This window comes from Lacerta agilis, chromosome 10 (assembly GCF_009819535.1).
Source record: "Lacerta agilis isolate rLacAgi1 chromosome 10, rLacAgi1.pri, whole genome shotgun sequence".
NCBI lineage: Eukaryota > Metazoa > Chordata > Lepidosauria > Squamata > Lacertidae > Lacerta > Lacerta agilis.
Window position 1 is genome coordinate 36200748 of NC_046321.1, and position 24232 is coordinate 36224979.

The 24232-nt window shown below is 37.6% G+C and overlaps 1 protein-coding gene across 6 annotated transcripts in view; it reads left to right on the forward strand.

Annotated features, from left to right (window-relative positions):
* The window catches only part of CEP290 (centrosomal protein 290), a 47670-nt gene that overhangs the window by 17771 nt on the left and 5667 nt on the right, over nucleotides 1-24232 (forward strand). For all 6 annotated transcript variants that reach the window (XR_004427440.1, XR_004427439.1, XM_033161766.1 and 3 more), the window contains 27 exons: nucleotides 170-319; nucleotides 819-934; nucleotides 1570-1672; nucleotides 2069-2299; nucleotides 2760-2933; nucleotides 3354-3465; nucleotides 4059-4264; nucleotides 4861-5012; nucleotides 7228-7339; nucleotides 7476-7931; nucleotides 9218-9382; nucleotides 9577-9684; nucleotides 9768-9902; nucleotides 10575-10841; nucleotides 11268-11375; nucleotides 12128-12327; nucleotides 13813-14026; nucleotides 14766-14903; nucleotides 16387-16608; nucleotides 17214-17330; nucleotides 17823-17968; nucleotides 18308-18463; nucleotides 19461-19584; nucleotides 22695-22829; nucleotides 23046-23132; nucleotides 23658-23822; nucleotides 24104-24226. Coding sequence is in view for 4 of the 6 variants with exons in the window: in XM_033161766.1 (XP_033017657.1) it covers nucleotides 170-319; nucleotides 819-934; nucleotides 1570-1672; nucleotides 2069-2299; nucleotides 2760-2933; nucleotides 3354-3465; nucleotides 4059-4264; nucleotides 4861-5012; nucleotides 7228-7339; nucleotides 7476-7931; nucleotides 9218-9382; nucleotides 9577-9684; nucleotides 9768-9902; nucleotides 10575-10841; nucleotides 11268-11375; nucleotides 12128-12327; nucleotides 13813-14026; nucleotides 14766-14903; nucleotides 16387-16608; nucleotides 17214-17330; nucleotides 17823-17968; nucleotides 18308-18463; nucleotides 19461-19584; nucleotides 22695-22829; nucleotides 23046-23132; nucleotides 23658-23822; nucleotides 24104-24226 (4422 nt within the window). In the remaining 2 variants the exon portion in view is untranslated. The remainder of the gene's footprint in view (nucleotides 1-169; nucleotides 320-818; nucleotides 935-1569; nucleotides 1673-2068; nucleotides 2300-2759; nucleotides 2934-3353; nucleotides 3466-4058; nucleotides 4265-4860; nucleotides 5013-7227; nucleotides 7340-7475; nucleotides 7932-9217; nucleotides 9383-9576; nucleotides 9685-9767; nucleotides 9903-10574; nucleotides 10842-11267; nucleotides 11376-12127; nucleotides 12328-13812; nucleotides 14027-14765; nucleotides 14904-16386; nucleotides 16609-17213; nucleotides 17331-17822; nucleotides 17969-18307; nucleotides 18464-19460; nucleotides 19585-22694; nucleotides 22830-23045; nucleotides 23133-23657; nucleotides 23823-24103; nucleotides 24227-24232) is intronic.

The window sequence follows — 24232 nt, forward strand, 5'->3', positions numbered from 1 at the left end:
TGAAAGCAGCTTTTTAAAAATTGTGTCGCTTCAGAAACATTTTTGTTTGGTGTAAGCTTTCTGGCTAGTAATGACAATATTTTTCAATGCATGTAAATGATATGCTTAACATAGTTAAAGTTTTTCAGATATTCTTTGCGCCCTATTGTTGCTTGCTTATATGTTTCAGGTTGCCTGTTTAGAAAATGAGATCCATTTGCTGCGGCAATCAGAAGATGCCGGTATGGTGTTTAAAGCAGTAAATCTTCCAGAAGGAATGGCTCCATCTAGTGTAAACATAATTAATTCACAGAATGAATATTTAATATACCTTTTGCAGGTAAATACTTTAAAACTGGCTAGTGGGTGTATCTTAACATGTTCTCTCTCTCTCTCTCTCTCTCTCTCTCTCTCTCTCTCTCTCACACACACACACACACACACACACACACACACATGTATGTACATGTATGTATATACCATGGTTGTTTGAAACCAATGCAGTATTTTAATGAAAAGCAAAGCATTCTATATTCAAAGTTTCTTATTCATGGCAGTTCAGTATCTCATCGATGGTTTTTAAAGTAATAGTGAAAGAAACAAAGTCCTGTTCACAGATCTTTTATATAACCTTGATATTATTATTTAAGATGAAAACTGATATTACATCTTGAATTGCAACTTTCTCCATAGACAAATATATGTGATGAGGTCAGTCTTTGTAGAATATTTTAATTCAGAAAGCGTATAGCTGTAGGAAGGCAATCCATGTTGTATAACATTAACATTAAAATTGAAGCTGAGATATGTCATACAATTAATTTGATGTGTATCATTAGGAACTGGAAAATAAAGAGCAGCTGCTGAAGAAATTAGAAGAAGCACTAGAAGGCTATAAAAGGAAAGTTGCAGTTGCCCGACACCAGCAAGGCTTGCTGTATAAAGAATATCAAAGGTATAATTGTTGCTCCTGAGCATGATATCTTGGTATAGTATCCAAAGAAGGTGAATTACAATAAATAGGTGTGTCTAGGTGAATTACAATGAAACCATAAGATCAAACACTTCAGTTAAGATAGTGTATTTTTATCTTTTTTGGAACAAAAATTGTACACCCCCCCCCCAAAAAAAAAACAGTTATGGGGCAGCAAACTAATGTTACAAATTAATAAATTAGTACTTAATAAAAAAGTTTATTAATACAGTTTATTTATTCGTAATAAATAAATAACTAAAACAAATTAAAAGGGTTTCAAATACCCTTCATAATTCTGGTTGCAAAGATTGTTCAGCTCTAGTCGATAATGCTTATATTCAGCCATTCTCTACAATGATGGAAAAGTAACTTGCTCTTTCCAAAATTCTGTTTCCTCTCCATTGGCAGCTTATAAATCTTAAAAAAAAAAAAAAATGTTAAAGATTTTCTTGATTTACAAAGGTATGTGCAATGTCTCTCTTGTATTTCCCCCCGATTTGATCTAAACTTTCAGACTTCAGATTTTGCCTAGCACAGTATGACACAATAATTGCAATAATGTGTTTTACAAAAAGGGGGGGGGGAAGCTCTAAACATTCATTTACTTATTTTAGTGAAAGGGAACACTGGCATACTGCTGGTGAAAAAATACAAGAAGAAAAGAAAAGATTGGAACATCAAAAGGAGCAAGATGATGTAAAAATAAAAGAATATTATGTAAGTATTGATCCTATATTTATGGGTTTGGGTGCCAAGAATGACAAGTTCCACATGAGACAACACGGCTTTCCCACCTCCTTCCTGCTATGAGCCCTTTCATCTCCTGAAAAGCTGTTTCTAAAGGTTGGATTATTTTATAAAAAAAATAATGTGGGGTCTGGCAAGGTTTTTGAGGGGAGATTTGCAGTGATTTCCCTCATGTCCATGTCACATCTCATGCAGTTCTCAGGAGTGGCTTTTCCAAGAGTGCATAGGACTGGGAGGAGGGGAGAAGAGACCTTTTATGCACCAATGTATCTGCTTCTATTTAGCTGGATCAAAGCCACTGACTGATTAAAATACGTGTTAATACTCACATCACAGTGCCCAATGACATTTTTAATCTTTCTACAGAATTTATTAGATGCACTTGAAAAGAATAGTGATGACATTAAACGACTATTTGCAGACTACAGTAGAAAAATAACTGTTCTGAGGGTAAATGAAAGGTCACTGGCAAGGCAGTACACAACCGTACTTGAAATGGAGAAGCATCTCCGGAAAGAGAATGAGAAGATGAAGGCCGAGTTAATAGCTGTGGAGGCTGCAGTGGGAGAAAAGATTGGCCGTTTGCAAAGGTTCAAGGTATGTTTTATTTATCATGCCAGCTCTACTCACATGGCGATTGTGTGCAAGACACTTTTGTATGCAAAGCAGCAGTGAGGTTGTGCTTCCTGAACCATTTCCAGCAACACATCCTCAGGCAGCACCAACTGTGCCCCGCCCAACATTTGAAAAGGAACCCCAAGTGTTACACACAAGCTGCTAATAAGAGCACCATATGGGTCATATTCCTACTCAGATCAGATGTCCTGATTGTGTGGAGCCTCAATACTTCTCTTTTCCAATAGGATTTATCATGTACTCCTTCCAAGTGTCTCTGCAAAATCCAAGCTGTTTTTGCACTTTTCAATATATGCCACAGCTATTCTCACAGTACAGTTTGGCTTCTATATTCCTAGTGATCTGCGGTATTTTTGAATGTGCTTTCAGCATTCCTCCTTTTTCGAATGCCATATAGACTGTTTCTTCCTTCTTTGTTCAGGAAATGGCAACCTTCAAGATGGCAGCATTGCAGAAAGCGTTGGATGATTGTGTACCTCTGAATGATCTGGAAATGGCTAATAAACAATATAACGAATTAACGGCTAAATACAGGGATATGCTACAAAAAGATAACTTGCTTGTTCAAAGAACAACTAATTTGGAGCACTTAGAGGTAATACTACCATGCTACTTTGAGATAACTTTAGATTGAGTATCTACATTTCTCCATGCTTGTGGTGCAGGTCCAGCAGAAGATTTAGCTGCCTAATATTGTAGGCAGGATTTGAAAGGAAAACAATCTTTTTATTGTCCTCCCCAAATACTATTACAGACTGCTAGTGCTTTAACTATAGAAACAGACAGGGGAGGATATACTTAGGTGTGATCTTCATAGTGCTCTCTTGTGAAAGCTACTTACACTTTAACTTAGGAGAAAACTCTGTATGGATGGGTCCCTTTCTTTTCATTGGTGTCTAATGTTCTTTCTCTGCTTGCACAAAGCAGTCTTTTTGTTTTGTTTTTAAACTGTTACTATATTTTAATTTGTCTTTAAATTGTTTTTGGTATGCTACATCTTGCCCATACCATATAGCGTGAAAATGCATCCCTGAAAGAACAAATTGAGTCTTTTAACAAGGAGCTGGAAATTACAAAAGAGAAACTTCATACAATTGAACAAGCTTGGGAACAAACAACAAAATTGGGTGAGTGTATTGTGTGTGATTATTTTATTGCAATGAGATGAAACATGTTTTCTCTGTAAACCTGGTATTTTAAAATGTAGAGTTGGAACAACATTTTGAAACACAAGGAAGCCTTCTTATTCTTAAATTAACAAGAATCCAGACATTCAATTGAAAGCTTGTTAATATTCTTAAATGGTATTCACAAAAGCCTAGAACTTTTTTTAAAGGAAAAAATAAAAGGGAAAATGATGTTGATCTCAATATATCCCCAAAAGCATCTGTAAGTACAACTTACCTGTTATTAGAGTGTTTTACTTGCAAAGACAACCCCTGTAGTGTATTAGAAGTGAGATATCCTGTCAAGATTCTGCAAAAAGTCTGAAAAGATCAACCCAGTTCCTTTGATGAAAAAGGGAAGTAATAATAAGTAAACAAGGTAAAGGGCAATTACAAATGATATTCCAGTTCTGAACTATGCAAAAGATGTTTTAAATATTTTGGAAAAAGTTGAAGATTTCTGCCTCTGTTTCGTACTGCAGATTTTATATTGTTTTGTTTTAAAAATGTGTCTGTCACTAAAATATACCATTTATATTATTGTCAATTTGTAGGAGGAGACAGTGCTACAGATAAGGCCACAAAAGCCATAACAAACAGTGAGATTGTTTCTATTTCTAAGAAAATTACTATGCTGGAAATGAAAGAACTAAATGAAAGGCAAAGGGCACAGCACTCTCAGTGCATGTATGAGCACTTACGGAACACATTAAAACAAGTGGAAGAACGTAATTTTGAACTGGAAACAAAGTTTGCTGAGGTTGGCTGCTGAGCTGTGTTTACATAGTTTGCTTAAAGTGTGGGAAAATGTATTAGCATACTGTTCTCTTTAATTACTCCTATCATCCCCCCCCCCTGAAAAAAAAATTATTGGAGCTAGATGCATTTAGAGATATTGCGCTGTTTGAGAGGCACTATTGAGTAAGGTGGAATAGTAGTTAAAAATAAACTGTGGATTAATGTGAATACACAGGATGTTGGTGCATTCTGCTGAAAGGCTCTCATGCCATTTCTCTCCCCCAGTTAATTGTTGAGGCACATGAACTAAGAGTGGTGTTTTTTGGCAAGTTTGTCACAAACTGAATCCAAGGTGTATGATTGTGTGCAGTTAGTGTTTGTAAGGCTCCTGTATCTTGAAGTAGTCAGAGCAGGCAGAAATTCAGCCCAGGAAAGACATGCTGGTGTTCTATGTTACAGCCAGCTGTGCATGCCACAAGTCCTCATAATCCTGTCAAAGCGTGCCACAAACACTGGATGATGCATATTGGCTACCCATATACAAATAGGTTGTTGTTGTTTTGGACTGAATGTAGTGTTCCGATTCTGAATATCTTTACCAAATCTGCCATGTCTCAGCTTACAAAGATCAACCTTGAAGCACAGAAAGTGGAACAGTCTTTGCGAGATGAACTGTCAAGCAGTGTGAGTAAAGCAGTCAGCGAGGCAGATAGACGTCGAATTATGGACCTGGAGAAAAGTGAAACTGAGCTCAAGATTGAAGTTTCAAAGTAAGTTTAACATTACAGTGGTACCTTGGTTCTCAAACTTAATCCGTTCCAGAAATCCGTTCCAAAACCAAAGCGTTCCAAAACCAAGGTATGCTTTCCCATAGAAAGTAATGCAAAATGGATTAATCTGTTACAGGCTTTAAAAACATCCCCTAAAACAGCAATTTAACATGAATTTTACTATCTAACGAGACCATTTATCCATAAAATGAAAGCAGTAATCAATGTACTGTACTATAAAACAAATAAGACAGTATTGTAGATGATAAAAATTTAAATTATTATTTTTTTCTTACCTGCAATGATGATGGTCATTGTTTGGATGGGGGGCTTTTTTCCATTTCCGCAGTCACACAATCAGTAGCTGAACTGGGTTCCACACAGTCACAAAAACAAAGTAACTGAAAAAGCCTCAAAAACAAAAATGCCAAATAAATAGCAAAAACAAAAGTGCCCAACTTCATCCGTTCTGGGAGTCTGTTTTACTTCTGAAATGTTCGAAAACCAAGGCGCAGCTTCTGATTGGTGCAGGTGCCCAGGAAACAATAGCCGACAGCCACATCAGACATTCGGCTTCGAAAAATGTTCGAATACTGGAGCACTTCTGGGTTTTCAGCATTTGAGAACCAAGGCGTTTGAGAACCAAGGTACCACTGTACTCTGATTTCAGCCCTGCGTAGAAAAGAATGGTGGAACTGCCCCCCCTCTAGAACTGCCCCCCTCTCCCCTTATATGCACACACACATACCATGGGAACCTTTTAAAGGGAAAATTGTGGGGAATGACACGGGTTTTTTCCACTTTAAAAATCAACTGTTCCTCATCTTGGAGCTGCTTTATGATCTGGGGGAAGTTTAAGGAGTAATTGGGAGGTCTTTGGGGAAGATTTGCAAAGGAAATGTTGAAATTGTGCACACATGCTGCTCTTTGGAGTCTACTTTTGTTTAATTAAAAGTTTATCGGTCATTTTTTTCAGGCAGCTTTATGATAAAATAATCAAAAGAGTAAACATACATGCATCATTTTATTTGTATTCTGCCTTTCCATAGTTAAAACCATGCTCACAGTGGCTTACGACTTGAAAATATTTACATAATTACAAATGAACATAGCTAGAAATAAACAACAAATAAAACACATCAGAAAGTACAGAACTGCACAACCAAATTGAAAATATCCACACAAATCATAAGTTACAAAAATAAAGATAGAAAAACAATATCACAACCTAAGAGTCTGTTCAGCAGCCTCAACTTTTGTGCCTGAAGTCAGTCAGGGCCCAGCCTTCCCAGGCGAGGTGGGTAAAGGCCTGCAAGGTAGAGTGTGCAGGTATAAAATATATAATAAATATATAAAAGCATTACAAAAAAAATTATACCGCAGCAGCAACTGAAACCTATACAATTCCACAGAATAAAATCTATGTTTGGAAGCAGTTATAAAAAAAAAAAAAAACCTGCATGTGTTTTAACATAGTGGCCTGGATTGCACGTAATGTGAAATCATGGTTTAGTGCTGCACAGATAAAGCTCAACGAGCCCAAATGAAGTTCCTGGCTTAAATGAGCCCTGCTTCGTCTTTGTATTCTGCTAAGTTATAGTTTCAATTTTACAGAATCTTGGCGTTATGCACAAACCAAGGATCAAACAATGGTTTCACAAGCCAGCAGCAGAACCTAGGGTTTGAAAATGGCTTCTTATGAAATGTACCAGGTTGAAAGGGAAACTAAACTCTGAAGATTGTCCTTTCCCCAGACCTGTAGAAGAATGCGAGAAGGGGAGTGTTGGGAGCCAGATCCTTTGCTCAGGCTTGCTGTAGCTTATCCACACAGCTTTAAACCATGTTGCATGTGAATGAAACCAGTATGTTGTGGGCTATAACTTAATGTAAACAGCTCATTTATAGCATCAAAACTCAGTAGTGTTGTGTGACACAACTATTCCATGTGGCACTGCATATGGACCTAGTGATAGTGCTGTTGTGACAATGTTCCAGGTTTTAACCACATTCTCAACAGTCTTCAGGCATCAAGAATCAAACAGCTTTTTCACCTGCTAGACATTTTCATCCGCTAGCCTTAAATGTGCAGCAGTTCCATTCAACATATATCCTTTCAGTACTGTTTTTATTATTTGCATATCGGGGGGAAAGAAAAAGGGAATACTGTTACCCTTGCAGTATTTTTTTGGTAAATCGGTTTCACTTGTCTTGCTAGGCTAAAAGAGCTATCTGATATTGCCAAGATGCAAGTTGATGCTTTGGAGAATCGCCAGCAATCCAGAGAGAAAGAAGTGGAATCGCTCAGAATGCAAATTTTGGATTATCAGGTATGGGCTATCTCTGCTTAGAAGCATAACCATTCACCCCTGTGACACAAATAATAAGCCCAATACTTTGTAAATGATTGGTGAATGCATTTGATTATATATATATATATTTATATTTATCTTACTTGCCATTTAGGCACAATCAGATGAAAAAACACTTGTTGCAAAATTACATCAGCATATCGTGGCCCTTCAGGTTAGTGAAGCCACTGCTGTGGCCAAGTTAGAGGCTGCCATGTCAAAACTTCAGAAGATGGAGGTGGCTAATATGCGCCTAGAGCAGAAACTGGACGATAAAGAGCAAGCATTGTACTATTCACGACTCGAAGGGAGGAATAGAGCTAAGCATCTCCGCCAGACTGTACAGTCACTGCGAAGACAATTCAGTGGTGCTTTGCCCCTGGCTCAGCAAGAGAAGTTCTCCAAAACTATGATTCAGCTTCAGAATGACAAACTTAAGACTATGGATGAGGTCCAGCTTGCTCAGCAGGAGCGCCGAAACGCAGAGAACAGAGCACTGGAGTTGGAGATGAAATTAAAAGGATTAGAAGAACTAATAGCCACATTGAAAGATACAAGAGGAGCACAGAAGGTTTGCGATATAACAACTTTAAATATATATTTGAGAATTGACTCTCAGTTCAGACAAAGTTTTGGGGTTTATTTGATTTGATTTTTCACTTTTATTGCCTTGATTAGCCAAGAGGTAAAAGCAGTGTCTGCCTTTAATTGTTATTGTGTTGGATTGATTGACATTCTGTCAAATGACAGAATGTCAATTTTCACTAAAATGTCAGCCCCCCCCCCCCCCATTTGAATGTGTGTTGTATTCCATTAGTGCTTCATTGCTCAGATTCTTTTGTATTCATATTTAATCACATGCACACATTCTTCATTTTGTTAATCTGGGCCAAAATACAAAGAATTCTTGAGATGCTTGCTTGTGCCTCCACCTATGCACCAAGGATTCCACATGGTTATGTTTTATTCTCCCAACCACCACTCCTTTCAACCAAATTCTCCTGATTTTTGAGAGAAACTACACAATGAGCTAGTTCATCTTTTTTTCTGCAGTAAAAAGGTAAAGGGACCCCTGACCATTAGGTCCAGTTGTGAACGACTCTGGGTCTGCAGTGCTCATCTCGCTTTACTGGCCGAGGGAGCAGGCATACAGCTTCTGGGTCATGTGGCCAGCATGACTAAGCCGCTTATGGCAAACCAGAGCAGCACACAGAAACACTGTTTACCTTCCCGCCGGAGCAGTACCTATTTACAGGTGAAACTCAAAAAATTAGAATATTGTGGAAAAGTCCATTTATGTAAGCAATTGTTTTCATTAGCTACTGGAGTTTAATATATGAGATAGACTCATGACATGCAAAGTGAGATATGTCAAGCCTTTGCTTGTTATAATTGTGATGATTATGGCGTGCAGCTGATGAAAACTGCAAAGTTGAAATTGTTAATTTGGGGTTCTCATCAGCTGTACGCCATAATCATCACAATTATAACAAATAAAGGCTTGACATAGCTCGCTTTGCATGTCATGAGTCTATCTCATATATTAGTTTCACTTTTTAAGTTGAATTACTGAAAGAAATGAACCTTTCCACAATAATCTAATTTTTCGAGTTTCACCTGTATCTACTTGCACTTTGATGTGCTTTCGAACTGCTAGGTTGGCAGGAGCAGGGACCGAGCAACAGGAGCTCACCCCCTTGCGGGGATTCGGACGACCTGATCAGCAAGCCCAAGAGGCTCTGTGGTTTAGACCACAGCGCCACCCGCGTCCCTCTTTTTTCTGCCATATTTTGTCACTATTTGGAGTCAGCTTGGTCCTTAAATTATTGTCAGATTTGGTCATTTGTGTATTGTCAGGTAATTGAGTGGCATATGAAAATTGAAGAGCTTCGTCTTCAGGAGCTTAAACTGAACCGCGAATTAGCCAAGAAAAGGGAAGAGATTAAATATTTGAACAATATCCTTTCTGAATACGAACATACCATTAATAACCTGGAAGAAGAAATTGTACAGCAGAGCAAGGTACAGAAAAGCATGTGGTGTTGCGCTATTGGGCTTTTTTAAAAAAAAATTATATAACTTTAGAAATTCTGCAGAGAAAACACCTACAAAAGTTTTGCTGCATGTAACGTGAAAAACGTTCCTGTATCTAGCATATATTGGTGCTGCTTTCAGAGGCTGTGTACAGTCCTTATTAAACCCCTTAAATCTTGTAGTTCCATGAGGAGCGGCAGTTGGCCTGGGAACAAAGAGAAGTAGAATTAGAACGTCAGCTCGACACTTATGACCGTCAGCAGAAGGACATAATTAGAACCGCTCAGAAGGTACCTGATTTCATACTGATAAGTCTTTGTATTGACTGTAGTAATGGGAAGGAAAACGATCCTTTCTGTTTCCTTCTCTGCAGTTTGATGAAGCTACCGGATCAGTTCCAGACCCTGGCTTGCCCCTTGCACATCAGCTTGAGCAAGCTCTAAGGAAAATACGAGAACATGTCCGAACTATCCTGGAAGTGCAAGCCACCTGCAAATCCTTAGAAGAGGTGATTGGATCATATGCATTTAGTGATTTATAGAGTAGAGATTTTGCCTCCGGCAGAGGAGGGTATCTTTAGTTGCTTTGCTCCTTCCTCTCCAGAAGGCGGCACGGCTGTTCAGTTTTTAAAATCTTTTTTTTTTAACCTTTTATTTATTACATTTGTATGCCACCTTTCACCCAAGGATCACACAGTGATTCACAACATAAAAATATAAGATGAGAACATAAAATTCATAATAGAACAAAAAAAATAATATCCTGTTTATAGAGAAACATTTTGGCCTGGCACCTAAAGATATGTAATGAAGGTGCCAGGCTATCAGGTTGGGCTTTGACTTCACCTGGTGGTCAAAGGCGGGAACAATGTCTTGGGAAGTGGATAGCTCCCAGAATACACTTCAGTTGCTCCTGCCTTTGATTAAAAGCAGCTATGCTGTGATGTTCTTTGTTGGTTGTCTAGTTCTGTTGACCTAAAAATGAGTGTGTGTGTGTGTGTGTGTGTGCGTGTGTGTATGCAGATATGTCTATTCAGGTCCTGCTTCTGCCACTTGTTTTTCACAGCTCCCCCCCTTGCCTTTATTTCCCCACTCTTTTCTCCATGTTGAAAAAAGAGGAATAAGAAATCCTCTCAATTATTTTTTGTCATTTTTGGTAACAGAGATTTATTTTATTACAGAAATTGAAGGAAAAAGAAGCTGCTCTGTGGAAAGCGGAGCAAAGTATCTTATCCAGAGACAGGGTCATAAATGAACTGAGACTTCGATTGCCAGCATCATCAGAGAGAGAGAAAATAATAGCAGAACTTGGACCAAAAGAAGAGGACTCTTCTGCCTCTCGTGCTCTGAAAATTGCACATCAGACAATTGCAAATATGCAAGCAAGATTAAATCAAAAAGAGGAAGTGTTGAAAAAGTACCAACACCTTTTGGCCAAAGCAAGAGAGGTATTTACAGTACAAAATGCATGAGCTGTTATTGTAAACAGCCCTGGAAATTTTTGAATTGAAGAGCTTTGTAGAATTTTTTTAATAAATAAATAAATGCTGGGTTACACAGGGCCATTTGAACTGGGCAGTGATGGCACAGAGGTGCCATTTGTGTGAATTGGTGTTTCCAACATGATTTTAATGACTTGGGACTGCATTGTTTTGAGTGCCATACATGGGGGGAAGTCCTGAATATGTAGCATAAGGAAGTAAAGGAAGTAAAAAGTGACTTCTGTGTTTGGAAAACTTGAAGAGTATTGCCTTTTGTTGTAGACATCCTTTTCAGTCCCTTTTGCATTTAACATGATAAGATTAACTGTATTTGAAATTTTTGTGGAATAGAATGGACACAGAAACAAATACATATATATTTGCACTGTTTAGGAACAAGAGGAAATTGCAAAGAAACATGAAGACGACCTCAGAGAGCTACATCAAAAGTTAGATTTACATGCTGACAGTTCTTTTAACAAATTCAAGCAAACTGCATTAGTAAGTATAAGTTTTGTTCATGATTTATGCTTTTGAGGATTTGGGGAATAAAGATAAGATGGGAACAGAATTGAAATACGGTGATTTCTTATCCTTTTTGGCTTGGATCCAGCAAACTTCAGATGTAAAGTACTTTGTGGAAGCTGTCTCTTTACACATGCCCGCCCCACCGTCAAAACATTGGTGTGTGTGTGTTTTGTTTTGTTTTTTAAAAAAGAGGAATGCATATGGAGTGGGAAGTCAACGCAGATCACTGTCCCACTCATTGAGTGAGCTGAATCAATGTCTGCTCACACCAGGAGCCCTTGGGATCCAGCCACTGTGTTCCATCAGGCTTCCACTGACTCTCTGCAGCCTTTGGGGCACCACTAGTGACAAGTTGACATATAAAGCTCTTAAGGATCTGGACCCCAAATTTGCAGTGATGACTTCATATCCTGTGGCCATGGCCCAATGTTTAAACCAACAAAGGTGCCCTTCCGATGATATAATCAGTGCCATTTTTGTAAAACATTATTTTTAGACAAGCTATTGATAGGGCTTCATAGCATGCAAATGAAAAACATGGTTATATTGCAAAATTTACCAGGTAAATGAGAAAATAAGGGCATATGAGCCATACCTCAACTTAGCTAAGATGCAAATATATCATGCATCATAGCTTATGCATTACATCCAGGATATGAGTTAAACAGTAATATCAAACAAAAAATGGAATATTTATTCATTAGATAACCTGTTTTGTTCCACAGGAGTTGGTGAAAAAGCCATCTTTAGCTGTCCCAGCAAATAAACATTTAATTCGTCTGGCAGAGATGGAGCAAACTGTAGCAGAACAGGACAGTTCCCTTGCATCCCTTCTGAACAAATTAAAGAAAACATCGTCCGAATTGCAGAAGCAAAAACAGATTACTTTGGCAAAAATCAAGGAATTTGATAACATCAGGGTCCAGTAAGTGTAGATTAGAATTATACTTCATTCTGCTGAGATCTTGAGAGTCATCATGATTCATTAATCTTTAGAAAACCTTGGCTAAAATATATAATATAAATAATCGTAGAGGTAAACATTCAGCTTAAACATAGAGCTCATTATCATTATATAAAAATAATGGGTTATTTTTGTTTTCATGAGTACTTCATTATACACCTTTAGGTGCCAGGCAAAAATGTTCCTTTTTAACCATACCTTTGGCTGACCTGATCAACATCCCATACCCTTTTAAAATGTGGCTCTTTGGTGTGGGGGGGATATTATTGGGTTATTGCTGTTATTTTTATTTTATATACTGTGATCTTTTTATGTGAACCTCCCTGAGACCTCTGGGTATAGGGCAGTATATAAATTCAATTATTATTATTATTATTATTATTATTATTATTATTATTATTATCATCATCATTATCATTATCTTTTAAAGGTTTGTTGAAAAGATCAGTTCACTGGGCAGTATCCAACTAACAGTTCTTCTTGCACAAGCCCTTTTGGCTGAACTATGGAGCTTCCTCTCCCACCAGGCCTCACAACCTGCTCTGGGGGAACCCCAGAACATATCTGTGGACCACATGGGGAGAGGAGAGGGAGAATAAGTTTCATTGCTTGGGCTAGTGGAACTGCTTCATTGGATACTACCCTTTGGTTTTTATAGGATTTCGTTAAAAGAATAAAATTGGTTGTAGTCCATAGCCTGTAGTCCTATTTAGTTGAGCGTCATTGCTCAGGAAAAAGCATTATGTAGACAGTATCCTTCCCTCCATAATTAACTTCCTTTCACTGGGGTTGTTATATAGTGTCTTTTCCCCCAAATTAGATTTAGGTATACATGACTGGATTTTAACTACTTGCCTTCAAATTACTGGAAGATTTGGTCAGTTGGAATCCATTCACTGGTCTGTGCAGTCTGTGCATCACAGAATCAATGTACAGTTGGGTGGGGAACCCATGGCCTTCTAGATGTTGCTGGACAACAGTTCTCATTCTCCTTGGCCATTGACTTCGCTGTATGGGGCTGATAGAAATCTGAATGGGTCACATGCGTTATATTCAGCTTTGATAAACCCCCATTCAAACATGAAACTTTATGAGCAGACATCTGGCAGAGCTCACAGGATTTTTATGCAGTGGGTGGTGGGAGGGACTACCCTGATGATTCTCCTCCCAAGCATATGTTTTGAACAGTAGATTTTTGAGCCACGAGGTGAAATAAAGTGAGGACATTTGTTTGTTAATGAGCTATGAAGAAAATAAATGAGAGAACGCAGCTGACTTTGCTTATCACAAAGATAGTTTGACAGTGTTTTGCTCCTCTGGGCTGCTGTTGGGAATAATGTATAATTATAATCGAAACGATGCAATACTTCAGCCTAGTTAGTCCATCTGGAACTCGCTCAATTTTGCCAATGGATGTCATTATTATTTATTATTTTGCTCTGCTAGGCTTGAAGAGAAGCATGCAGCTGAAGTGAAAAAATTGAAAGATGAAGTGGATGAGCTAAGGAGTTTGTTGTCACAGATGGAGAAAGAATTACTGAATGCAAAACTGGAGCTGGAGGCCCAAAGAGAAGCAAATAATAGAGCTCCAACAACTACAATGAAAAATCTAGTGGAACGAATGAAGAATCAGCTAGCCTTAAAAGAGAAACAGCAGAAGGTAAGCATGGAAACTAGTAATTTGGTGTAAACCAGCTCATGTTTTCTAACAAACCAGAATTATTTCACCTTTTTTATTGTGAGCCTCTCTGCAGGGACCTACTCATTTTTCTTACATACAGTGTCTAGTATATTTTAGACACTTTTGTGAAATAATAACAATAAAGAATTGAGGGAACATTGGCTTGAATTCTATAACTTTTTGAAAGTCATGGGCTCAACTTCACTCCAAACACTTAACCAATTGCTGGAAAGCACAAGAGGGGAGAATGCTCTTGTGCTCAAATTCTGCTTGGGGGTTTTCCCACTGTGAGAACAGGATTCTGATCTATTATTATTAGTATTATTATATTTGTATCTGACTGGGTTACCCCAACTAAATGGGTCATTGGTCTGAACCAGCATGGCTCTTCTTATTGCCTTATGTTAACTGCCACCAGAAATGATGGCAATATATTAAGCAGAGAGCTTGTTGAATATTAGGCTACTTTATTATTTGAACCTAATATTAACTCTATGTACTGTTAACCTTTTCCCACTTTGTGTCATATATCTTATTCCTGTCTTTTATCCCTGTTGGGGTTGTTGTTGTTTTAACTGCTTGCTTTCTTCAGCTGTCCAGCTGTCCAGCAAAGCACATAGGCACATAACTGCAAAATTTTGACCTAGATGTTATAAGTATTCGTGTTTATTGGTTTTCATCAAATTTATCATTTTTAAGATTGATAAATATTTTTCAGGCTTTGAGTAAAGCACTTCTGGAGCTCCGAGGAGAAATGACAGCTGCTGCAGAACAACAGATTATTTCTGTAGCATCACAAAAAGAGGCACACATGAACGTTCAACAGATTGTTGACAAACAAACAAAGGAACTGAGGGTGAGCAGGAAGTGAAGTCTTACCTATATTGGCCTGATGTGAAAGCAGAACACCAGAGGGGATAGATATCACTGTGAGCATGACAGACACTAATACGCTCCTGTATCTTCCAGTCCTCAAATAGCACTTTTGAGTGTTAAAAGCCCCATTGACGCACTTTCCCAGACGCTGCTACTTAGCAGTTTCTGTTAATTTCACCACATTGTGTGTGGGCCTGTGGCGTTCACATAGGGTCCCCGGTCGTTTAACGGACTATTGATCCCTGTGCCACCACTGTACTGCTCCCGCTGCCACCAACCAGGTACTCCCTGGTAATCACTGAGTCCAGTCAGGTTTTGAAAATTGAATCGAAAAAACAAGTTTATTTTTCACATAGTAACAAGTTTATGGTTTCGAATACAGTGCTTTGCTTAAGTTCTTAGATAATATCTTGTCCATATCTCTTCGCTAGTTCCTATACTGGCCTATACCATCCTATACCTTCCTATTGAACCAACCACCTCCCAGTTCCCAACCGAACTTTCTAGGTTCTTAGCGCAGACTCTCACACACTGTCTGACTAGCTAAAGCTCTCACACTGACTCTGACTAAACTGACACACTGTTCCACTCAACTCACAGACTCGACCAACTCTCTGATTGACTAACTCATCTTTTGACTGAACTGCCTCTGAAAACACCTGTGCTTCAATCTATACCACAGATGACTCCGCCCCCTGGGTCTTAATTGGACAGTCATTTAACAAATATTTAACTCCCACTCTCATACTGGGATGACGTCACTAGCATAAGAGGGCAAACACCACAGGGCCTCCTGCACAAATTTGAATGAAATGGTGTTCCGTATTACTGTGATCAAGGTACACTGATAATGTGTCTGTAATCATAGTCTGTTCCACACAAAAAAAAGACTTGTGCTTCCTTGAAACCTGGCACATGGATTGCAAGATGTATGGGATACTACCTATGGTTTTGCATGGTTTGAATGGTTTCTTCCCTACACCAATAAATTGATACATCATAATACTTGATTGGTGTTTAGAATTTAGGCTTGCAGTTCAGCAATTATTTACTATGTGGTAATAGGGCTGCTATGTAGTAAACCATGTCTTTTTGCGTCCATTTATTCCTGGATTGTATCTCTAACATTTCCACTAAAATTATTTCAGTTAGTAACTTTCCAAGAGACATGTACTGCCTGTAAGAATTGATCACCAACAGTCCCAGCTTTTGATGTTGAATCCAGCAGCATAGAGTCTTAATGCTGTAGGTGATATCTAAGATTAGTCACATTCAGAGTAGACAAATAGAGATCATTTGACTTGTATGTTGTTTTCAGTGGATCCGTTCTGGGTTTAATTGACCATGATATAACCCAATATTAGCAAATATGTTTATTGTCTGACATGGCATGCATTGTCATTCATATCTTTGTTCATTTTGTTGGCAGTCCTGAGATAATATATCATAATTTTTTTTCTTAGATTCAGTTAGAAGATTTAAATGACCAACTTTCAAAACTTAAAGATGCTCTCAAGCTAAGCAAAAATAAAGAGAATTCATTACTAGATGAGGTGGATGATTTAAATCACGAGCTTCAGAAAAAAGTTAAAGCCCACACTAAATTTCTAAGGGAGAAAGAAGAGATGGAAAAAGATAATGAAGAACTAAAAAAGCGGATTAAAAGGCTAACCAATGCAATTCAGGTAGATGTATTTTGAATTATAAAACAAAGAACATTGTTTTGGTAGTATACAAATAAATTACATATTTCTTGAGTCACTGGTTGGCTGGTTTTGCACTGCAGCAAATCATCTGAATGTTGTTTCGGTTCTATTTGAGAATTTTGCACACTGCGTATATATTTATGTGAGTTTGCAATATATAAATGAATTGAATAAATAAAAACCTGGCAACTATGATTAAATGCAAATCAGCCAGCTTATCTATGTATCTGTGCTTGTGTATTATTTAAATCTTAATTATAATCTTATTTATATACTTGAAGCATTAAACTTGGTTATTTGAATGAAGAATATTTGCATGTGTAGAACGCTTGCTTTTTCCCTTAATGTGTGTGTGTGTGTGTGTGTGTGTGTGTGTATAATACATATAATCATTTCTTAGAGCCAGTGCGTCTCTAAGAGCATAATCCAGAAAATGCAGCTTCTGTGTATTTTGCATTGATTTCAATGGAGCTTGCATATCACATCTGGTTGTGCAGTGGTGATACCTGCTAAAATGCTCCCAATGACCACAGTCATGATGCATGGCAATTAAAGTTAGTTTAAACTTTTTCCCAATTTTTCAGGGAAAAGCTGATGACCAAAGCCTGATAGAGGAACTTCAAAGAAAAATTAAGAAGTTGGAAAGTGAACTAGGAAAGAAGAGTGATGAATCAGAAATGAAAACCCCAAGAGAGGACAAGGTATGAGAGATGCACGACTAAAATAAATTTAGCTTACATCATTTCTCACTTGTCATGTTTTGTGTGTGTGTGTTTTAATGACTCCTTTTCTTTTTTAGGAATGAAATACTTTGTGGGCAGGGTTGGGATAGTGGTGGTTAAAGTTTTGTTTTAGATCATTGTTAATGCTAGGTTCCTGTTAAAGTGTTTGTATGTGTGATGTGTTTTATACTGTTTTGATATTGCAAGGCTTCTTGGGTAGGCTTGTGCCCCAAAAGGCAGAATGCAAATGAATGAATGAATGAAAATGAATTGGTCAGATAACATGATTGGTCCAGTCTGTCCAAAAAGGGTTCTCGATTCCACAGTGAAGAGGATAGAAAAAAACAGCACATCTAACATTTATGCGTACATTTATTAAAGAAAAATAAGCATGCTTGAATATGGATGTTTTTTGACTCTTTAGAAATAAAATTGGAGAACTTTACATTTTTGTTTTTGATCATTTTGCAGAGCTCTAAGGAAGAATTAATTAGATGGGAGGAAAGTAAGAAATGGCAGATGAAAATGGAAGGAATGAGGAACAAACTGAAAGAAAAGGAGAAGGAAGTCGAGTCCTTAGCCAAACAGTTAAACACAGTAAAGGAACTTTTTTCAAAGTAAGCTTACTTTAATTAACAAAACTCACAGCAATATGACATACCACTATTTATTGATCAAGGACATGGTGCTATAGTAGTGTATGGTATGTTTATAAGGCTGCAGACAGCACTTTCTCACTGGCACAGTTTTGTGGGTACTTCTGGGGGAAAACTTCCTCAACTAGGGCTGCAATCCTGTACGCATTTCCTGAGAGGGAATCTCATTCAACTCAGTAGGAATGATTTCTGAGTAGGCATGCATCAGATTAAGCAGACCAATTACGGTAATCTTCAAATGTTATTTTGTATGGAAGCAAATGTACCATTATATTAATGAAAATCTATTAAATATTACAGGGCGGATAAAGAAAAAATTACTTTGCAGAAGAAACTCAAGAGCTGTGGTGTTACTGTCGATCAGGTTGTAGGAGTACGAGCCTCTGAATCAGAGAGAGAGCTGGAAGAGCTACGAAAACGAAATATAGATTTGGAGAATGAGATTGTTCACCTAAAGTAAGAAATAATACAAAAAAGTGAAATTAAGAGTGCTCTGTTTTTTGTGGTCTTTTCTAAATAGGCACTTTTGATTTATTATATTAAGTCCATTTCAAGAGAGCGCTGTTCCTGGAAGCTGAACATTTTTACCATTTTGAGGAATTAATACAAGCATGGCATTAAAAAATTACATTAGTTAGTTTTAATGTACACACAATGCTCGATACTTGTTTGTTTTAACCATGGTTTTGTTGAAGAAGCAAACAGGCAAACAAACCACAGCTTATTTTTCTAAAGATTAGTTTGCTTTCCAGTTGTTCTTGCCTCATGACTGTAGCTTGGTGAGTGGTTGGGGTGAGTTGGCTCAACAAACGATAGTTAAGCACAGATTTGGGGTTTGGGCGTTACTCCAAATCATTGTAACCCAATAACCAATTGTGGCTTCACAATATGGTTTTTTGGCAGAAACAAATATGGGTAAAGTAGTAAGCTGGGTTCAGATTTTCAGAAAAACCATACTTTAGCTAAATGGCTATGGGTTAGCTTTATGTACAAATTAGGTTACTCTTGATATTTTAGAAAGGAGTGCGCTGCTTTTCACAAACATATATTTCTTAAAGAGGATTAAAGTTTTCTATGACACCCTCTTATTAACAAGTTCAGTGCAGAAATATGTATTTTTAGGAGTTCTGACAAAATGATTAATCGGGGTTAATTGAAAATGGAAATGAAACCTTCTAATCAATTGTTCATGGTTATTTTGGAGGAGGAGAGGGTAGTGTACAAGTCCGAGATTTATGCATGTGAAACTAAAGCATACTTTAGCATTGCATCTGAACCAGATCAATATGTGTATGGATAAATATATTTTATGTAATGTTGTAGGATAGCATGCGCATTATAGGAAAGCTGGTGCATATCTAATGCTACTCATCCTTACCCATGTTTAAGTAGAATAATTATAAATATGTCAAGTCATGCACTGGTTCTGCAATCTCACATGCTTTTTATGCAGGACACAGTATGCTGTCCCTCGAGATTCTGTTGTAGAAGATTTACACTTAAAAAACAGATACCTACAAGAAAAGCTTCTTGTTTTGGAGAAACAGCTTTCCAGAGACACTTTTTCAAGACCTTCGGTAGGTTAATCTATTCTTATTACTTGAATTATGCAACCCAAAAAGTGTGTGTGTACGTACATTCAACTTGTAGCCTTCATTGTGTAAGCTGTCTTGTTTCTGTTCTTTATCTTGGCTGATGAGAATTTTAATGCCTGTGCAAGTGCTGCAGAAACCAGGTACTTAAAGCTTTGTAATTCTGAACACCAATGGGTCTGTACCTGGTTGTTTTGTAATGATAGCATTGTGCTAACATTAGGAGAGCCTTCAGATTTTATATTGCAAGGACTGAAGTGAGAAGATTGAAGTATCAATGCCTGTCTTGAGGGGTGATGAGAAAACATATAAGGTCCTGTAATGCGGGAAGAATTACTGGCTGAGCAGGCTTTGATAAAAGGGGAATTTCAATTCCATCTCCACTAGAGAGATACACTGAACTTGGTAATATCTGAATACCCCCACTTAAAGGTATGAACTTAGTGGAAGTGAAAAATGCAAATTCAGAGTAAGGCACTTTTTAGGAAAAGGATATAAAGTCAGTGTCAGTGTATCCTTATGTAATGATGCAAGCACATCTTCTGCAGTTTTAACCTTGCTATTTCAAGAACTAGAAAAGGGCACTAAACGATCAGGGGTTGGACCCAACTCTCATCTTAAGAAAGGTTAAAATGTTTGGGGCTTTTAAGTTCCAAAAAGAATGCTAAAGAGAGCATGATACTGATTTATAAAACTTGTTAACATTATGGGGAAAATAAATTATGAATATTTTTATCTTCCTTCATAATGTTATAATTCAGGGTTGCACAGTTAAATTGCTGATGTGGCAGTGTATTCAAGAAAGACTAAAGAAAATACTTCTTCAAACAACTTGTGGTCTGCTTATAGTATTCATTACTGCAATACAGTGACAATTGCTAGCTTGGATAACTTGAAAAATAATTAGACAAATTCAAAGGTCTGTTTAGTGGCTCTTTTGTTACAACTAAATGGAACCTTCTGTCTTCAGAGGCAGTATGCATCAGAGTACTAGATGCGGGGACAAACAGTGAAGTACCTACCAGGAGCTTCTGACTGGTTAAAAACAGAATGTTGAACTAGATAGGCCACAAAGTTCTGTTAGATTTAAGGACAGGAAAAGAAATTCCCCTTTTTATTTGAATATGGCAGCTTAGTTTAGAGACAAGTGGGAGCAGAGGATGAATTAAGCTTTAGAGAACTGTAACCAGATAAAATTGTTGTCCTGAACGAGTCCACATCATCCTGATTTGCAGCTTGTTTCTTGTTGCAGTTAAGCTATATTCAGATTAAGTTACATTAATGTGAATAGGTGTCATCCTTCCTTTGCTATCTACTACTTTTCTTTCTGTGCAACATTACCTCTTTCTTCTGTATCAGAGTTCTCCATGTGAGACAGCTACATTGGCTAATACTTCTCTTGCTACTAACAAATTCACTAATCACAAACATCTAAAATACCTGCCTAAGAGGACTCTGTTAGGTAACACCAAGTCAAGACACCAAGCTTTTGATGATATGACTAACACAGATGTTGATGGGGACAATGAGGGGACACATATTACAGATGAATCCCATCAGGCTGCCGAAGGTGTTGCTGCCAATGGAATTCCAGAACAGCACTTTGAAAATGGGGGAAATCGAGTGGATTTAGAGGCAGCATCAGAAGATAAAAGGAGCAACTCTCCAAAAACAAGTTCTATTGAAGAGAATGCAGAACAGAAAAATGCTTCTGCTGAAGAAGAGAAAATTGACCAAGAATGTGAAATAACCAAAGGTGAAACAGAAGAAACTTGCAAGCATTCTGGTGGCAGTGGTGGTGATGAAGATGAAGGTGATGAAGATGAACAAGAAAAAACAACTGGGCATGAATCTTGTCCTGATGGAAAGAGCTCCATTCAGCCCAACGATTCTGATACAGAAGTTGAAAAAAATAATGAGGAGATCATGGTGGAAGATGCCTATGAGAGCCATCAAACTGAGCAAGAGAGGGCTGACCTGATTCCAGAGTTTTGTGAAGTTCCTCAGGTTTGCCAAAACAAGAACTCCCTGCTTTTCCCCTTTACCAATCCTTTGTGTAGCTGATCCTGCTTGAAGTATGTCATGTAGAGCGACCAGAAACCCCATCATTTCCTAGTTTAACCTACAGCACCATCATAGTAACTGTCCACACCCGAGGCTTTTTGCTCTAGAATACAAGTGCATAGGATGAAATAGGCCACCACAACATCCAGGACGGTGAATGTAAAAAAAATGTTTTTTTGTAGTGGTGGTACTAAAATATGAGCTTGTACTTCTACAACAGAAACATTCCAGCATATATCCTGAGCATTGTTTATGGTTCATTGTGAATGTGTCTTGTTGCTGTTGCTTGTTCAAGCCCTGTATGTTCAGTCATAGAATTGTAGAGTTGGAAAAGGGGCCCGTCATGTGATCAGTCACGGGGGGGAAGGCGGAAGGGGCCCAAACATCTAGCTTTGATATTTCTGCTGCATCCCTGCCATCTGGCTTTATCACCTTCCATGTGTTGCGTGTGCACCCAAATAGGGCTTGAATTTATTTGCTATTTGTGCATATAATACTACAAGTAGTTATTTGCCACCATGAGCAGCATATTAGCATACAGTTCTGTGCATAGTGGCTAGCTGTACAAAGTAGATAAGATTTTCATAACAGAACCATGGCAGGTGTTGCAGTGAGTTGAGTTCAAATCAAATATTACTGTTAAATTCTGGCTGAATTCAGTGGAACAGTACTCATGGAATTATCGAGTGACTAGGATCCAGGATTCACTACTATAATGCATCATTTGTATGTGACAGTTGCTGTTACTTCAAAATATAACTTGAAGTCTGCTCACTGGGACTGTTCTTGGAAATGGCTTCTAGTTCATTTCGAAGCACAGTTCAAACCGCTAGTACCTTTAAAGCCTTAGCAGTGAGCAACACTTCTTTTTGACAAGTGTTGTATCAGTGACCAACCCAAAGACAAAAATGTTATGGATAAACTGATCAGGTATTTACCAGAATGTAACAATTGCATTGCTATTTGTCAAGTGAAACAATGCAAATATTCAGCATTTTGATACTAATCTTTCTCCTTTTCTGCTTGCTAAGACATCAGGATTAGGATCAGATGATCAATATCAAAAAGAACAAGACCTTCAAAAGGAGAACCTAATGCTATCATCTGAAAATATGGAATTACGATTCCAGCTGGAACAGGCCAACAAAGACTTGCCAAGATTAAAGGTATTATTTTTTTTTACATGCAGTATGTTGACTGGTGCCATGAGTCCTTTCATTATGAATCATTTATATGGTCACATATATAACCTTCATTTACCCCAAACAGAGAAGATTCATTAGTTAATAATGGTTCTGATCAATTATTTTCAGTTTCAGTGTAAACTGCATAATTTTTAGAGTACAGTTTTCAGCTGGGTAAAACCATTTTATTCTCTTTAGAACCAAGTAGCTGATTTAAAGGAAATGTGTGAGCTCCTGAAACGAGAGAAGGCAGAAGCTGAGCGGAAGCTAGGCAATGTCAGAGGGGTATGTATTAAACATGGTGGAGCTTGAATTTTAAGAACAAGAGTAAACCAAATATTTTGTTTTCTTTTTCCTAAATCATACTTATTTTACAGCTATTAGCTATTCACACAAAAACCAATATGAAATGTTTAACTTTGGGAGTCACATACGCCTCTGCTTCAAAGAACGCTGAGTTCCAGGATTAAAGTCAGTTATCTTAGAGAACAAAATGCCACTGTGGCAACTGAAAGGGAAATTTCCAAGTGAGTAAAAAGGTTATCTGCATTTTTCTGGGCATGTGACTCTGGATGGATGAGTTCCAGGGCTAGAATTTTCGAGCCAAGTGTTGAGTTGTCTTGATTGCATTAAGATTATAGGGAATGTTTGGTTTTTGCATGACCAAGTTTATTATCCAGATAGATAGATAGAGGTGGTCCTGCAAAAACACCATTCCGGCTTGCCAACCCTTGATAACTAATGTTTCAGAAAAAGCTAAAGATTCTGTGAGAACTAAATGAAAATGAAAAATATTTCTTTGTTGTATAGTCTGGAAGAAGTGGGAAAACTATTCCAGAATTAGAGAAAACAATTGGTTTGATGAAAAAGGTTGTGGAGAGAGTTCAGAGAGAAAACGAAGAGCTTAAGAAAGCACCTGGAATAGTCTCCAATGAAAAACTGGCCAGCCTTGAACAAGAAAATGAATGTTTAAAGGTAACATATTCCCGTTTGAAAGCCGTATGATTTTGTTCGTTAATATAAAAATTAAATGTATGTAAGATCCATGTCAGTACTTTCAATGTATACATGGAAAGCTCAGTGTAGGATTCTATTTTAAACTTATTGGTGATTTTTAAAGAATTACACACAACTGTCTATAAATTGGTGTGAGTTTTCCCCCCTATACTTAAATGGCTACAGTAGTTTTTTCCAGTTTGTAGCAATATCAACATGACAGATAACCAACACTCTTTTTTATTTATTTCTGAATTAAGTCTGAAATGGAAAAATTAAAAGTTCACCTTGGAGGTGAATTGAGTATGCGCTATGAACTGAAAACTAAAGGCACAGAAAAGATAATTGCTGAAAATGAGAGAATCCGGAAGGAGCTGAAAAAGGTACAT